The 18,374-nt window shown below is 35.5% G+C and overlaps 1 protein-coding gene across 2 annotated transcripts in view; it reads right to left on the bottom strand.

The window, feature by feature from the left end:
• GABBR2 (gamma-aminobutyric acid type B receptor subunit 2) overlaps window positions 1-18,374 on the bottom strand; it is a 479,128-nt gene that overhangs the window by 123,403 nt on the left and 337,351 nt on the right. For both annotated transcript variants that reach the window (XM_032180769.1, XM_032180770.1), the window contains exon 13: window positions 6,651-6,773. In XM_032180769.1, coding sequence (XP_032036660.1) covers window positions 6,651-6,773 — 123 coding nt within the window. The remainder of the gene's footprint in view (window positions 1-6,650; window positions 6,774-18,374) is intronic.

The following is an 18,374-nucleotide window of genomic DNA, read 5'->3' as shown; positions in this document are numbered from 1 at the left end:
AGTAATTCCTTAGTTTTGTTTCCTTGTTGGAATGGATAAAGTTTTATATCCATTTGAGGGCTTCTATTTTTCTATGGCTGGTTAATGGCTCTCCATGAGAGACTTTGATGAAAGAAATTGTCAAGTCCTTTTTGGAGACCTAGCAGGCTGTGTCATTTTCTGTTCACTGCTTGCTGGCTTCTTCAAAGTACTTCACTGAGGTTTTGAATCATATGTTCCTCCACAAGTGCCATGCCAACTCTTTGTCAGTGTAGCATATTTATCTCTAATTCCTCTCTTGATTACAATTTTTGTCAATTGGTCTGCTACAGGCATTAGCTTAAAACTTTGAGGTTTCTACTCTGTCTTGAAAACATGACAAGACATTTGCAACTTTTCTTTCAGATATCAAAGCAGTTCTGAGCTAATAATTATGTATGGCTGCCAGTAGTTTCACTACTACTTCCTTGAATTTCTTTAAAAAGCTTGGGAGAATATAATCTGGTTCTAGTGATTTATTTGTGAATAGTTTGTCTATTCCTACCAGAAACTCCAGTCCCTCTTCAGTGAGTTCATCACAAGGGTTCTAGCATAGGAATCTCCACAAGCTCTTCAACAAATACTTTTGCTGAAAAAAGCAGCAAAACAGTCATTTAATCATTCTATATGGCCTGTTTTCTGCAAGTAATGCTATTATATTCTGATCAAATATTATCCCTAAAGATTCTCTGGCAAGCTTACTGCTCCCAATATGTAGAGAAAGATTTATTATTCATTTTTGTGCATTTTGCAGGTTGGTTTTAGCCTGCTTTATTGTGTTCTACATTTAACCTACCAGAATTTATGATCCTTTCTATTTTCCTCATTTGGATACAGCTTTGTTTTTTTGAAGGATGTCTTCCTGCTGTTTAGTCATGCTGAGTTTCTTCTTTTTCAAGTCTTACTTGACATGTGGCATGCATTTACTCTGTATCTCCAGTATGAGATTCTTAATAATGTCTAGGCCACCTGCAAAGATTTAACTCTCTAGGGTGTCCTCTTTAGTGTCTCTTTAAGAGGCTTCATCAGTTTTATGTTGTTCCCCTTTCTAAAGTTGAGTATCACTCTAATGCTTTTTTTTGGCTGCTGTTGCTTCTTCAAAGCTATTGAAGCTAAGCAGGCTTTATTTGTAGCTACAGAATAGCCCTTCAAATATCAACACTTCACAACAGATTCTGTATGCTATTCAGAATGAAATCAAGGGTTAATTCTCTCTTCATGGGTACTCCTATTTGTTGAAGTATGAAGCAGTCACTGCTCCTAAATAAGTTAGTCTGAGTAGCACATTCTGATGTGACACTTGTCCAGTTTACATGTGCATTTTTGCTCTTGCAATATTTTTGATTCCCTCAGTATATCAATAAAAGCTGATCTTCTGACTTTGTGGTTAGTAGCATGTGGTTGATAACATAGTTAAACATTTGAAAGGTATAGGAATTCCATCTTACTCACTAATTGATTAACCTGTTAATCTGATTTTACTCCAAGTTTTATTTAACAGACAGCACTACTCTGCCACTGCCATGGCCTACTCAATCTTTCCTGCTTATTGATATTTTTATTATAGTAATGTCCTTATGTAGAGTTAGACATTCTCAATTGGGCATTCTTAGTTTCCACATTTTATCTCTATATCAATGCTAGAAGCCCATACTGAATGTGATTCATTGATCTGGTTTTCTCATCTGTATCTTCTAAAAGGGCACTTTTTTTTTTTCTTGTTTATTACCATAACAGGACAATTCAGTGTGAAACCTTAAATACTTGAAACATTCCAGAAGATATCATAATGAATTTTTAAATATTTTAAAATATTTTTATATTTTAAATATAAAAAATACAGAAAATATAAAAATACAAGTATTTTTATATTTTTAAATATTGACAATGTTATCATATGGTTGCATAAGAGGAAATATCTAATGATAACTATATAACTAGCACTAAGATATCAAGGAATGCAAATGTTGCTATAAACAGATAAACAGATTTTAAAATTTTACAAGAAATATTGTCATCTTTTCTTGAGTCTAACACTAACATCTTTTTATCCTTGAGAACTAAAAAATCTCGTCTATCTCCCCTAGTACACAAGTTTGTGTTTTAAAAGTTATTACTTGTTACCTTCTAAGGCCACAGTCATTCAGTTTGTGCCAGTGTTACAGCTATTTGTGCTGAGAGAAGACAGGCCAGTTGCAAAAGCTCAAGGTAAACTGTAGAATTACTATAGCATTATATTATGAGAGAGAAGTGTGTGTGATTGCATGTCTACACAAAGACTTACTGAACTGTATTAAGCATTTAATCGGATTATGACACGGCTGTTGCACAGGGAGAAGTGACTCTGTAAAAGATTTTGTGATTTCAGACTTGTGGTTTCATTCCACAGCAGGTGTATCCATGAGCAACTGAAATGAGAGTGAACTGGTTTCTTATGTATTTTTAACTTGTGGCTAGATTCTCCAAGTCTAACTGTGAAGAGCCTCTGCAGCAAGGTATTTTGATGTTTGCCTTTGGAAAGAGGAGTAAACTCTCACTGAAAACCTCCTCTTAGTGGAGATGCTACCAGAACCTCTCCTCCATACAGCTGACTGTTTTCATGAAATCTGTAGCAATGCTAGAGCCTTAAGACTTACACCAGCTGTGTCAAATTTATCTGAAATTGGTTGCTTCAAAATTTATTAGGCAATAGAAATAAAAGGTACACAAAGAGCACCCTTGCATATAGACATTGCTTTCTTAAGAAACCAGGAAAAATCCAAGATGTTTTCAAGAAGGAAATAGACCCCTACCAGTGGGGCAAAACTCTTCCACAGCCAGCAACATACATAGAAGAACTGGAATTCCTGATGGCTTTCAAGCCCAAGAACATGGCAGGTGAAACAAGCAAGAACGCCTTCTAGTTCATATTACTGGAGTAAGCTGGTCTGACAGAAACAGTCAAAACCAGATCTTATCTTTGGAAGCAATTCCAAATTCCAAATTCAGCCTAGGAAGAAACTAATGAGAAAAAATGGCTGTTGATCTCTTCAGTAACATCAGCAAAAGAAAAAGTATTACAGAGGATGCAACAAGAAGTCTTATGAGGAGCAACTGAGGGAGCTGGGGAGAAGAGGAGACTCAGGGGCGACCTTATCACTCTCTATAGGTACCTTAAAGGAGGCTGTAATGAGGTGGGGGTTGGTCTATTCTCCCACGTGCCTGGTGACAGGATGAGGGGGAATGGGCTAAAGTTGCGCCAGGGGAGGTTTAGGTTGGATATTAAGAAAAACTTCTTTACTGAAAGGGTTGTTAGGCATTGGAATGGGCTGCCCAGGGAAGTGGTTGACTCACCATCCCTGGAGGTCTTTAAAAGACGTTTAGATTTAGAGCTTAGTGATATGGTTTAGTGGAGGACATGTTAGTGTTAGGTCAGAGGTTGGACTAGGTGATCTTGGAGGTCTCTTCCAAGCTAGATGATTCTGTGTGTGTGATTCTGTGTGAAGAAAAACAGGTGAACAGAAGTAGCACTATGGGATTTTCTCAATACTGTTTGACAACGAGAAGCATTTTATGTCAGAAAGTGCTTTTGCAGGATGTGAGAACCAAGCCTACAGTACTCTATGTGTCAAATTTATCTGAAATTGGTTGCTTCAAAATTTATTAGGCAATAGAAATAAAAGGTACACAAAGAGCACCCTTGCATATAGACATTGCTTTCTTAAGAAACCAGGAAAAATCCAAGTAGGAGGAACCTTACCATTCCTCTGTAGGAGATTGGAATATAGCTACAGAACTTTTAAACCTGTCTCTGCCTTTAGCCATAGCCTGTTGTTTTTATACAACAATTTTTTTGTCTGTATGTCAGATACTGAATAACTGTCCTACTAATGGTTGGAGGGACTGGATTAAGACTCAGTCATTGTAACTGTTAACTTGGTCTCTTACAGCTTTTGTAGATGTGCATTTCACGGGGAAAACTGATGTTCAGGGTCATGATTGCAGAGACCAATCTGAAAGATGACAGATCAAACATCTCAGCTGTTTTCTTGCCTCTATTGGGGTATAGAATCTTCATTCCAACAGAAGCCCTTTCACTTCCCTTATATTTTTAGATATAGACTGCCCATCCTCAGCTTTAAGACCAGGATACATTCAAATTAACCATTTTGTGAGTAATTCCAAACAACAAACAATACTGTCAATTTCTAGGTTCCTCATTTTGGTTCTTTTGACTGAAATATTTATGAAGACACAATTAATAGAAGACCACCTGAAAGTCAAATTTTCACAGGCCAAATGCAGAACTTTCACACAGGGAGCCAATGAGTATTCAGTTAAAACCTCACTCAAAGTACAAAGTAACTAAAATAAATGATAGTGTTCAGATCTTTGGAGCCTACATTTTGTTCAGTGTCTATCACTTGGATCTACTTTAACTGAGAAAAAGTATTCAATTAAAATTATTTCTTAGAAGCATGTGGGACAAGAGATATATGTGACATATTTTCATTCCAGAATTAAAACAGGAATACTACTAGAATAGTGTGTACTCTGTGATAGGTATTTTCCAAACACAAAACCCAATACCTGTTGAGGTATGCTCAATTAAAGAAATTCACCATTGTAGAATCCATTTAAAAAAATACAATTTTATTTATTTATTTATTTTACTAAAGAGATTCTACAATTTGAAAAGGCCAGCTTCAGGAAAGCAAATTGCAGTTCACCTAATTGCTTATATAAGATAAAAACATATGTACAATATTATAATTTGCTGCATAATACTTTTATTTTCTTACCTCCCCGAGTCCATTATCTTAAGAAAACATTCTGACTAATTTACATGGCAAACAACTCTAACACTAAGTTTTGGTCAATTTCATGTGAGTATTCAAAATATTATATGTTTTTATGTATGCATTCAGTGAATGTGAGTTTTTAAAATTTTGAATGGGCTTACACAGTTCCCAGGGGTGTTTCTAGTGTGCAGCCCTGTGGTCTGGACAGCACCAAACATGGAGAAAACATACATCATGTTTTTAGCACTATACAATCCACATTCAGATGTAAACTGTAGTCTTTGAAACTGCAATTAACATTATTTTTCAAACACATTGTATTTATGGTTTGATAACCTCACAGTTGCTGCTGCTGTCTACGAATATTTCAATCTAGTGATTCTGCTAAGGTCAGATATCAAGTCCATTAGTTTTGTCTTCTCTCTGTTCAGAGGAAAGAAGAGTTCTAACCCACCAAAGCGCTGAAATGAGCATTATTTCAGTTGGATTTTATGATTACTTGTAATATTATGTTTGGTTTTATATGAGCAGTGAAACAGTTAACAACACTGACAATTGAAATTTCATCAATTGCAATGTAGTTGGAGGTAATGAAGTAAACAGGGTTATTGGCAGAGCTTGAAACAAGCTCTGCAAATGTAGGGCAGAAGTGTCTGCACAAGACAAATTTCAGTTATGTTTTCCATATTTATTGACAATCAGAATGACTGGGGAGTCTTCAAAAACAAGTTCAAACTCTAGGGAATGATTGTGAAAGCTCTTTTCAGACTATAAAATGATTTCTTGAAAGGTTTCCCTTGCAGTTCAAGAGACATCATTTCAGAAATTATATTCCAATAAGAAGTAAAATCTTTTCCTAATAAAATTCCAGAACTACACTGTGAAGTAGGAACAAAGGAAAACCAATGGAACAAAGTATCATACTTCTTTTAAATATTAACATCACAAGAGAAATATATATATATATATATATATATGTATATATATATATATATTCTTTCTCACTGATTGTCAAGTATTGGAGAATAGAATAATATTCCTAGATTGTCCTCATATAATCTACTTTTCAGATGTTGCCAGTTTCCATGTTGGAGGTTATAAACTCTCGGACTCTGCCAATCTGCATAGAGATAGAATGAATTTTTATTTTATTTTTATTTATTTTTTCTGGTTCTGTATTGTTACTGCCATATTTCTTGCTGACAAACCCTCCATGTCCAGAAATTCAATTTTTTTTTTTTTTTTTTCTGTTCTCTTCTATTCCATTCTGTTCCATTCTAAATCTTTACTAGAAACTTACCAGAATGCTGGAAAATGTGTACAGGTGGCATTAAGCTATTATCTCCTTCCTAACAAAATCTCTAGCATGACCTTTCTGGGAATGACATTAAAATAGGAACAATCAGTATGGGTGTTTGCACATGCTATTACTGAAAATAAACATAACAGTAGGAAATATAAATCCTGAGCATCTCCACAAAGAATGCCATCTAAGCAGTGACCTCTCCTTCACTTATCTTGTATGAGCTCTTACTGAAATCTGCTAATGGGTTCTGATAATCTATTATTTATTGCAACAGACTCTAATAGAGAGTCTTAGCAGAGAAGTCTCCTGTGCTTACAACACATTCATATAAAATCAGAAGTGCAAAGAAATGTAGCACCTTCAACTACAGATAGGATTTCTTTTGGTTGCAGTTGTTCCATTTCTAAGTACATTTAAAAATAGAACCTTTCTTCCCCTTAAATATGCAACATGACCTGTTTTCATATAAACTAATGTATATCGCCAGGTTCTATAGAAAGCTGTAGATATGCAACCATGAGTATTAGTTGGGCGTGAGGACATACCTCCATGTTATACTTTTCCACTGTCCTTCTCAAAGGATCCACAACCTGCCAGCAAATCAGGATGCAAAGATCAATCAGTAGCATCCCTCCAACTATCACCAGTAGCTTCTGGTCTTTAATGATCTGGAGAGACAAAAAATAAAAAAATAAAAAATAAAAAAAGAGAAAAAAAAAGGGAAAATCCCATGAGCCATAGATAGATCCCTGTACAGCTTTACTCCTATATAGGGAGAAAAACACAATTTGCTAATAAAAAAGTATTTTAACAATGAATGGAGAAAAGTTTCAGAAATATCAAAAGATGAAAGCAAGAAGACACAATTATTTTAGTTTGTTTCATGGTTGTTAGAAGTATCAAAAGTACATTCAGACTTCTAAAGAGAAACTAGAAGTTTTCCTAAATATTGATATTGAAGTCCAGGCGTTATATTAACTCTTAGACAAAAATAATAAATAAAAAGTATATTTTAGAGATCCACTATTATATTTATTTATGCAAATGTGAAAAAGTGTGACATCACTCTCAGAACACCAGCAGCTGAGCAGGAAATTAGTCTTCACTAAGATTTACTGTGTTCACTTTCTCATAGCCTTCTTGGATCTGGAAAACATGTTTGCAAGATATTTAAAGATAAGTTGGTTTTGGAGGTGTGGGTTTTTCTCTATGTATATAACTCTTTCCTCTTTTATCTAGGGAATGGAAAAGGATGATGTATTTTTTCTCTTTTACAATAGTGAGAGGCTTTTATGCAGATTCTACTTAAAGCGTGTTTTTAATTTTACATGAATTTTAGATTAAATAAGAAAAAAATGCTAATAGGAACAAGCCAAACTATGCGTTACAGTCTTGTACAGCTGTATACAATCCCTATATTATTTCTACTCTTACACAAATAGCAAATCAGATAAAATACACTATAAGTGCATTATTTCATTTGCAAAGTTGTAAGCGTGTTTAAAATACCAGGCTTAAATGATTCTTGTGCCTATGTTTCTGTTTCTTTAAATGAACTTATGCTTCTGTTCCTAATGAACACTCGTACAATATTCAAAAGGTATTACCAAATTGTTTTAACATGAACAAATCCACATACTTTTCCGTAATTTTCTTTCTTAGAAAGAGTTGGTTTAATCTGAATGAAATATTCAAAAATATTAAGTCTGAGAGGCTTAAAAAAAATGTGATTATTTCAGTTCAATTTGATAAACTTGTTAAGATTTTGAAAATGCTTTACAAAGCCAGTAGTGTCAGCTAATCTTAATATAGGCTAGACTGCTATTCCTGCCTAGAATAAAATTGTATTTGCATTGAACTCCTATCAAGCTTAAGGAAAGGATAAAAATAAATACAATTTGAAATAATGTAAGAAAGTTAAAAAGTTTTTTTTTTTCATATTATTTAGAGAGATGCATTCCTGATTTTGACAGAAGTTTCTGCAGTACTGTACACCACTCTATTAAGCTGCTAGTTTATTTTGTGATACATTTGGAGTAAATTAAGTGTAAAAATAAGGCTAGAAATCAGAATGATTTAAAGGACTTGAGGCACTATTTTCATTTAGTGAGACCAGATATTTAAATCCATGTAGCCAACATCATCAGAAAGGACCAGAAAACTATACTTTTCAATATGTTTGCACAGGTAATGAAGCAGCATGTCCATCTCATCAGTGCCCTCATCAGAGAGGGAGGGTGAAGGGAAAAGATGCAACTTTCATTGTGTTTTGTCTTACTGTTGAACTGTGTTGTAAAGAGAACTTTGCAAGGAAAAGGTGTCTTGGTGGTAGCAAGAGGTTGTTGCAATGTATTTTCTCATTAAACTAAAAGGAAAGCAGGTATTAAATCAAGATTCTCTGTATCTGGTCTTCTTTGGGAAACCACAAGTATGCCTAACCTTTAAGTTGTTTACAAAGTTACAATCAAAGCTGAAAAAAAGGCTGTTAATGACTCAGACTGCCCTCTGTAAAAAATTGCCATTCATTGTTCATCTCTTATCCGATGTCTCTAAACAGGACTTAGGTGAAATATACCTAAGTGTTGCTCCTGGTAAGAGCAGAGACATAAGTTAGAAAACCATAGGAAGTCATTTCCTAATATAATTTGGATTTAGATGAGATTTGGACACTTCTGTCCAAATCTGTGATCCTGAAAACAGCTTTCTAATAAAGTTAGAAGTATTTTTTATCAGACAAGCTGTCCAATAGAAAGTTCCACAGCAGGCTTACTAGCAGGAAAAGCCAGTCCTCCCTCAGTCACTACTCCGTCAGGGTCCCTTTGGGAGTGTGCTCTCTGTCCCCAGTCCCTTCCCAGTCATCTCTGGACCTTTGGTGCTTTTGCTGGGACACAATACTTTGCTGGATTCAAAGTAGTGCTGTAGATGGTCCTTCCTATGTTCTTGCCCAGAAATCAGGGTAAGTGTTACTCTCAGGCTATGATTTGCAAAGGAACTCGTATTATAGACAGAGAGAGAGGCAGCCCATTGTCCTCCACTGGATAGATTTTAAGAGACAACCACTTCTTTGAAAGCAAGAATGTGTCCTTCACAGGAGGAGTCATTCATTACATCTAAAGCCTTTCCCTCCACCTGCCCTGAGATCCAATGGGCTGTACAATTCAAGAATTACCCCTCACAGTCTCACCATTCACTAACTCACCAAGCAAAGTGCATTGAATCTTACATACTCTTGTGAGCAACATGAAAGGATTATAAAATCATAATCTCTTTTCAAATTGCACCCAGAGGGTCACATTACAACAACTAGAAGTTAACCAATGTAGCAGCAACCCTTGATTCATACTGAATCCATGCAGAATTCACCCATTTTGCAGTATTTTATATTTTTCCTAGGATCTTGGTCTCATCAAGGATCTGTTCAGAAAATATACATGCTAATATACATGTATTTGTGTGTATATACTTATATGGAAGATTTTCACATTTATCAGAAACATTAATCTTTAAGAATTAACATTTTAATTAAGGTATTTCTTACTTTCAGGTACTGCTATCTTTCCATTGTAATGAACAGATATACTCTAAAGAACTTTCATTACCTGTTTCTGAAACATCTGAAAAAATTCATACAGGAATTCTTGTTCTACAAACTTTCCAATGTACCAGATTTTAAAATTGCTCTTAAATGGCAAGCTAATTTATTTTACTGGCATATATTGGTTGGTCTTTCTTTGTAATTGATGGTATTTATTTTATTGAAGTTGGCTGTTTAACCATTAGGTGTCTGGCCTCAGTCATTAGGCAGTGGGCAGAGAAAGAAACCTTCAAAGGAGAATCCAGCCCACCTACTTCAGGTACAATTTCAGATCAGAGAAATGAGTGTTCTGAAATGTGTCCCTTTCTACTCATCCTTTGCCATAAGTTTTTGAAGACCATTAACTTCAGCTAAAGATATGCATTTGAGAAATTTAAGCTATATGGAAAGAATCTGTCAGAAATGTTTCCCTGTGCTCTACTGACCCAGAGAAGTCCCTTGTAAAACAAACACACGCGCACACACACAAATAAATAATAATAATAATAATAAAGCAACATAAGCAAAACCAAAATCAATAATGACACCTTATATTTCCAATTAAAATAGTTAACATTTCTGTTGGGACAACAAGAACAGGTAAAAAAAGAGGCATCTAACCCACTGCCTTCCCAATTTTTATTGACTATTTTGAGATTGAAACTAGTGTTGCATCAGATGCAGATTTACTAAGACCTAACAATGTTAATCAAAGTAGTACATCAATATCAGAAGCAAAAGAGTGAAAGGAGACTATTAAAATCAGCAATACTGATAAACCACTCATAAGCATGGTCAAAAGGCATTGCTATATCTGACATTATCACTTCATATTGCTAAGCACCCTTTCTTGATCATGCTCATCTTTTATTTGCATCTGATCAGATCTGACTAGTGCATATCTGATAATTCTTAGCCTTTTTATTTTTCTCTCTTTTTTTTTTTTTTAAATAATATTTCCTTGTTAGAGAAAATAGAAGCAGTAATACAGCAAACAAAAGAGCTTTTGCTTGGATACCTCTTGGAGCATTTTTTTTCCTGCATTTCATTGTGAATGGACATTTTCTATACAGAAGGGGAAAGGTACATAACAGCAGCTGTCCCAAGTAGCAGGTGTTATTCATCCTTTACTTCTGCCAGACAGCAAACTGCCAGGATGAAGGCAAGGAAAAGCAAGTCTATAAGACAACCTGAGCAAGTGATCTGTAACGAGCTCTGTAAAACACTGCGCTGCCAATGTTGCATGCAGGGTAAACAGGCTGAAAGCAGGCCTCCTGAAGCCACCTCACACATGCAATGTGATCCGGCTTTGTACTTTGCAAAACTGTTGCAGTAATGCAGCTCTCGAGCAGGACTCTTCACCAAAACACTACATTTTCAGAATCAGACATTGAGTTTCAATTGTTTTTTTAAATTGGAGGCCAAATCAATGGGTACTTGACTCAGTCAGTGGTGTTGACAGCACTGAATTCAATGTTACCTTTACTGGAAGAAATGGGGTAACCCAATTTCTCTCTCACATTACGTTAGAATTTCCCAATGTTATATATATATTTATGTATATATATAGTCTTTTCATGCTTAACACCTACCTCAGTGAAATTATTTTAGACTGCAGGAAGGGAAAAAAAAAGATCTTAATATCTTTGTATGTGAACACTGTTGGGGAGAAAACATAAATGCTAACCTATGTTGGAGCTTCTTTTTCCCCCAGACATTTAAAGAGCTTTACTTCTGCAGATGATTAGCAATTTTATCCTCACATACATTTACTCTGCCATTGCCACTGACATATTACTAGCAGCAATTCCAAATGGCCTGCTGATCTCCCCACTCGACCTGCAGGAAGCCCAGCTTTCCTTAGTGCTAGCCATTACTCACACCCACCAGCACTCCTTAAGTTCAGTACGTTCACTCCTTGGGAAACACCAGATGTACTGAAGGAGTCTTGACTCAGATGTTGTGAATCCAACAGAATTTCTCTTGACTGACAAAAGAAAGTCATGAACAACTGAGGCTCCTTACCATCAGATATATCATTCTTCTTTCAGAGGAACATTCTGATTTTTTTCCCCTTTTCACCCTCCTCCTAGCATACAGAAAATCAATCTTGGGAGAAATGCATAGTAGCTAATAAAATCCATTTTTAGGAGTGCTCCTGACTTCTTGCTGAAGCCAAGCTCTCATACAGCAGCATCTGTGAATAATATTTTCTACCATCTGTGATTGGATAGGTGAATCTGTCTCATCCTGGCAGATCTTCCCACTGTTATAAATGCCATTGCTACCAGTCTGGACTATATATCTGGATATAAAGCTATTTGTCTTCAAAATAAATTCACTCAGAACAGAAACTGCTAGGCCATTTTCTCTTCAGCAATATTACTATATGAGCAAATGAAACTTTTATTCTTTTCTGAAAACTGCTGGCTTAGTGACCATGAAGAGAAGTTCAAGATCAAAGACCTTATCTGCCCTGGACTCAGCGGTCTGATCACAGAAGATGTGAAATCTGTCTAAAGCTCTGGGATGAAGCTTCTGCTCATTAAACTCAGGGATTTTCTCAAACTATCACAGGCTGTACTACCTGCCACGGCAATTTCAAATGCTCAATTGTTTGTTTATTTGTTTGTTTGTTTATTTTCACAGAACCTATATGATTTTTGTTGTTGCTGTTTTGTTGCTCTTGTTTGTTTTCTAAAGCACATCCATTGTGCTTTGCAGGACCATATCCTCAACCAGTGTATGGGATTAACAGGTAATTTGGCAAACAACAGCAAGAAATAATTAGACTTGCTTTTTGTGGTTAAGGCTAAGGAAAACTTTATTTTGTTATTTCTTAACTCATTAGAAACTTTGTATGTAAATGTAGTCTTTTCATATATGACATGGACCTTAAAGCCAAAATATGTTCTAAACCAAGACCAAAGACTCATATGTGAAGAAGACTTCTCCAGAATGCAACATTAGGTTTGTAACCTCTGAGTTTCACAAAAAGCTTTCCAACATGGATTCAATACTTCATTTCCTCCTGGGTGTTTTGTTGTTGTTGTTGTTGTTTGTTTGTTTGTTTGTTTTTATTAGAGTTACTTTGTTACCAGGAACCTCCTTTTTATCAGAATAAAGTATCTTTGAATTTAAAGGAAGATCTATGAGCTTTTTATTATGTATTTATTTGTTGAATTCATAGAAACGTAGTTTCTATGGGAATATTTTTGTATCTATTTACAGGCTATAACATATTTTTTTTTTGTTATTTTTCCTTAAAGAAATTTATTTTTGCCTGCTGAGAAGGTATTTCTACTTTCTTTTATGCTTTTTATCCACCCTTTCTAGTTCAGTTGACAGATACGTCCCTTGTCTTCTGAAACTTAGTTGGATGAACACAATGTAACTTTTTTTTTTTTTAGCTGTCCCCTCCCCAAACTCCTGGGAAGGAATATAGAGGGAAAACCCATTTAAAAGATCCCCCTGTGAAGCTTGCTAGACCTTATTCAATGAAATGAATAGCAATTAATGAAGTCCTTGCAAATCTGAAACCCAATGTTCCTCTCCCTGGTACATTCAGACTGAGCAGAAATCATGCCAGTAAGAGCCCTACCTCTGAACTAGAGGCAGAAAAAATAACAGAGTTTGTGGGAAAAAAACATATGATAAAGCCTACAAGGCTGGAAAAAAATGGACCTTTGCCTTTAGGATATTCTGTCACATAAATTACCCTTTAATTTCTCCCAGTATGATTAACAAACACCTTAGGGTGGCTCCCTTCATTCAGTGGGTCAGCACAGATGGAATGGTGCCACAAAAATTATGATGGAGAGTTAATGGTAGGTGAGCTTTGTCATATGTGGGCAAAGGGCCATCAATCTTTCAGTTATTATAGCCATTAATATTTTAAAGAACTATTCTGTAATACATTCTTAATTTCTATTGTGTAATGGAATGAGGAAAAGAGGACTATTGAAAACACATCATGCACTTGTTCCTAATAACTCCACAACACTTTTTCAACAGCTATTAACATATTTCCTATTATAGGTTCTATGATTAGTATTGGGAACACTTTTCACATTGCAATTATAGTTTTAATGAGTGAATGCTAACATTTTAAAGAACATACTTTATACCAGCAAGCTTTTTTGACCAAGTCACTGGTAGTAAAAGTGGAGCTTAAGAAATTTTACTCTCTTAGAGGTACCTCAATTTAATTAAAAATGTGCATATCTACTTTAAAAATATATATGTATGTGTATATATATATATATATATATATATTTTTTTTTTTTTCTATGATGATATACTTTGACCTCTTCAGTTTGAGAACTTTATGAGTTTTACTGCTTTCCAGGGTAATGGAGTGCCTGGTACTACTGATAGTAATGGTCAATTGGATATGACCAAAAAGCTTGTTATTCAGAATTCAGTAGCTGCAGCCACTAGCCTGTTAAACGCACACATTCCTAGAACATTTCCTCTTTGCTGTGTTGTGCTCAGAATAATTTCAAAGCATCTTTGAGCAGTTTTACCTTCTCAGTCAATGCACTGAAAATATATATGTTTTGTCTCCACACGTTGCTGCTAAGTGGAAGTATCCAGTTAGATGATACCTTACTGCTTTTCTATCATACAAAAGATAGCAGGAACAAGCATAGGGAGCAGATTTTACAAATTTTACAGAAGGTAGAGAAGGAGAGGGATTCAATGCCAACTTTAAAAAGTTGAATCTTTGAACCTCAGTTATTGCCACAATACACTGGAGAATCCATGAGATTATTATAATGATTATTATTATGATTATTATAACATTTTTAATTTAATCATAGAGGGCACACAGTGATATTATATAGCTACTTTCACAAAACTCTCTTTGAAAGATAAAAATGAAAAACACTAGTATTAAAAAAAAAAAAAGTGCTAAAGAAATCCAATTTGACACTATTAGAATCAAACCACTCTTGCTATATAATCTTTCAAAGAAGAGCCTTAGAAACGGACATTATCACTGTGGTTACTTCTGTATGCTGCCATAAGTAGAGCTAAATAGACTTTCTTGAGAAAGCTCCACACCTTGTCCATATAGCATATTGAATTTACCTTTGAGAGAAATGCATCTGTTGAGCTGAAGATTGCATGGGCCCTTACTATGGAGGAATTTCTACCAGGGATGTGAATCCTCATTAGTGCTAAAAGGGATTCCAATCTTTAGGAAAAAAGTACACAAAGGATTTGAATGGTCTAGAAGAAATGTTCTGATTTTGTTTGAGATAACATTAAAATATCTAGACTTTAATATTTTCCTTAATGAACAATTCTGTGGGAAAGCATACTACGTCGTTACCAAATAGCTAGGGACATCAATGCACTTGATTACATTTACAATCCAATTTCAAGCTATTCAGGAATAAATTGCCTCATACTGTATAGCGACATGTTCTTTACTTCTCTGTCATCCATTAGACTCATAATACATAGAAATTATAGTTGTAGCACCATTTATGAGCACTTATGTTTCATACATAGTTTTCACTGTTTTCATTGCTACTGAGGTTTAGCCTTATCAAATTGTACCATGCAGAAATTTACATACATAAATTACTTCAAAAGCAGATTTTTCTTCTAGATGTATAGTTCATTAGCTCAACTTTTTTTCTGTGACAGGAGCTTGAGATTTAGCTCCCCAGTCCAGATTTATATGAATGTAAATTTTAGAAATGTGATTCCTATTGTTCCCTGGCTGACATTTTGGCTGATCAGTTCTTACAAAAATAGGGATGTTTTTTTTACATCTAAATATGGGTTCTAGGATTTGGAATCTTTGGACTTAAAATTTATTGTTATTGCTATGGGGGGAGTAATAAAATAATTTAGTTTCTACTTGTATCGCTTTAGAAAGCACTATATCTGTATATGAATAACTCAGGAAGCAGTACTTAAATAATTTATACAGCACTATAAGTATCATGGATTATTTGGTCCAGTGGCAAGTATTTACAATGGAAAAACAAACAAACAAAAAACCACAAACATAAGCAGATTTCAAACTGCTGTCTCCTTTCTTACTCTCAAAGAATGACCAATAACGTTGAACTTTTCTTTAGGTACCCATATGCTGTTTCATTTTCAGCAGATGGCCTGTAATAGATTGTTGTACTGTTGGTATGGTTACATAAAGCAACTTACTGAATCCTGACACATCTCCTTTTCAGACTTATGATCTCTCATATATACTTAGTGAAATACATGTCTATCTGTCCTAAGGGAAACCCAACACATAGCTTTTTGTTATACACACAAAAAGCTGTAGCTACTTTGGAAAAAAAAAAAAAGCCTTAGAAAAGTATAAATATTTAAAGTCTGAAAATTGACCTGGAGGAATATTTTATAGTAGTAGTTACAAAGAGAACTGATTAGGTAATATGGTCTACACTCACGCTAATAAGAAAGAGTCATGTTTACAAATGCACTAAATAAGATGTAGCCTGTGAGGCTCTTACCTAAACAATATAATCTGGAAATTCTACTTTCTCTATTTTTAAGTGACTAAGACAATGAGTGTTGTTAAAAACCATCTGGGGCCTTTGTGAGAAAGACTATAGGTTTCAATAAATTATAAACTCCATAGATGGCTTGAAAAAAACAAACAAACAAACAAAAAAAACTGTAGAAAAGTTTATAACTTGAGATTACACTTATCCTATAAACTTTTTTTTTTTTTTCTTTTCTTTTTTCCAAAGGTTTTCAAGTGAGAGAAGAGGATAGTAATAAACAGAGACAAGTTGTGAGGAGAAGGTAGCAGCAAATCCTCTTGTAAGCATGTGGCTCCCAGCTGCTCTCTTCTCTCTGTTTTCTCCCGCACGGATGCTCTGTGCAGCTGCAGCTCCTGACAGTTTCAGTGTAGCTGGTACTATGGGGTGACAGCACACAGCCAGCTGCTGCCCACTCTGGCTGGAGGAGATGCTCAGAACAACCCATGTGGTCTGCTCTCCACAGAGGACGTGAATGGTCTCTTGCCCCTTCTACTCTACCATGCTTCTTCATTTACGGACCATTAAGGCTATGAATTGGGGAAGACGGATGGCTAAATGTGGGTTAAAAAGAGTGGGAAAGCAATGACCTAAAAAATTTGAGAAACCCCACTCTGCTCAACTCAGATAATGAATTTACCTCTGAAAAACGGAATCCTACAAGTGTGATCTTCCTCTGAAAACTGTACTCTGAGAGAGCTAAAGCATAACAAATCATTCTGGCAAACCCAGAAATTAATCTTTTTCACCGAGTTAGCACTTAACTGTTGTATACATGGGTCCAGCTTTCTCGGAACTCTTTTTCATTATGTATTTTTTCTGTTTTAAGTGAAAAAGACTCCAGCAGAAAGCTCTCTCTTTCATTATACATGTGCATGCCCAGAGAAGACTCACTGTGTATGCCCAGTAACACTGGCATCCTGCAGAAAATTAAGGCTGCACTTGTGTCCTATAATGCACATGGGGGAACAAATGTACACTGTAGAGATCTCAGTATTAGCAAGCTGTAGGTTTTCAGTGATTGACTTTTTAGCCACAGTATCAGCCTTCTGACATTTTCACGAGTCCATTCTTTTTAAAGAAATTGAAGAGAAAGAGAATCCAATTAAACGTAGAACTGCATGCATCAGCAAAATGAACCTTTAGAACTTTGCACACCTCATCAGCTTGAGCTAAAAGAGTAACTAGCAGCTATCACAAGCTGTACAACAGCGTAGCAGGAAGACAAGGCACATATTTTGCCTGTAGGTTTTATGGATACATAGTAATAGAAAAAAAAGAAGGTTGAAACTCTAAAACCGTGTTCAGTCTTTATGCTCTGAGAAGCAGCCCACAATTCTGTACAACCACTGGAGTCAGTTCTAATTTCAACTTTTTCTTCCCTCTTATTTCTTTCTAAATCCTACGGTGCTTCCCCCTTCTGGTCTCTAAGATGTCCCTAATATTCAGATCCACCATCCTGCCTCTAAATTTCAATACTAATCTAATTCCAAACCAGATCTGGTCCCTCAGCTAGAGTTTGCTGCCTGAATCAGGCTCTCAATTGTATTTTAACTCTCAGGGAATTGTTATCCAAATTCAGTTTTCCTTCATTTGCTCCTCAACTCATTTTCTCAATCAATAATTCCAATCTTTTCTTTATTCTTTTCATCTGGACAGGATCTGGTTCTTTCTGAAGCCCTTAGTAGAGAACCTCATTTCTCATTCTCAAACCTTTCCCTGCTCCATATCTCACAGCCCTGCAGTTCTCATGTAGTGCCAGGCTCCCTTCTCCAAGCTAGCATCAACAGAAGAGTCTGTACAAACTCCTATCCATCTTTGCAATACACAAACACCACAACCCTCTTCAGAAGTCTTTTAAGGACTTAGTAGGTTGAATGTAAGATTTTAAGTTTGCCACAGCCTAGCTTCAGACTGACGGGCATAGGTAAGTCAAGTCAGACCTGTAAGCCATTTTTCTCTCCTGTGGCTGTTTGTAACTTTCTAACACTGAGGGAGTACCCATATCTTGTTGTCAGTACTTGTTATGCTTTTAACCCTTTATTACCTGCAAGAAATGTATGAAGAGCGTACATATAAGAATAGAGAAAAACTTACAAGATATCATCAAAGAGCAGGATAATGTTGGCTAAATTGTAGCAGCAGAAGTCTTAAGAAAAGATGCTGTTATA

Source organism: Aythya fuligula, chromosome 2 (genome assembly GCF_009819795.1).
Source record: "Aythya fuligula isolate bAytFul2 chromosome 2, bAytFul2.pri, whole genome shotgun sequence".
Taxonomy (NCBI): Eukaryota; Metazoa; Chordata; class Aves; order Anseriformes; family Anatidae; genus Aythya; species Aythya fuligula.
This window is presented reverse-complemented; position numbering and strand designations above follow the sequence as displayed.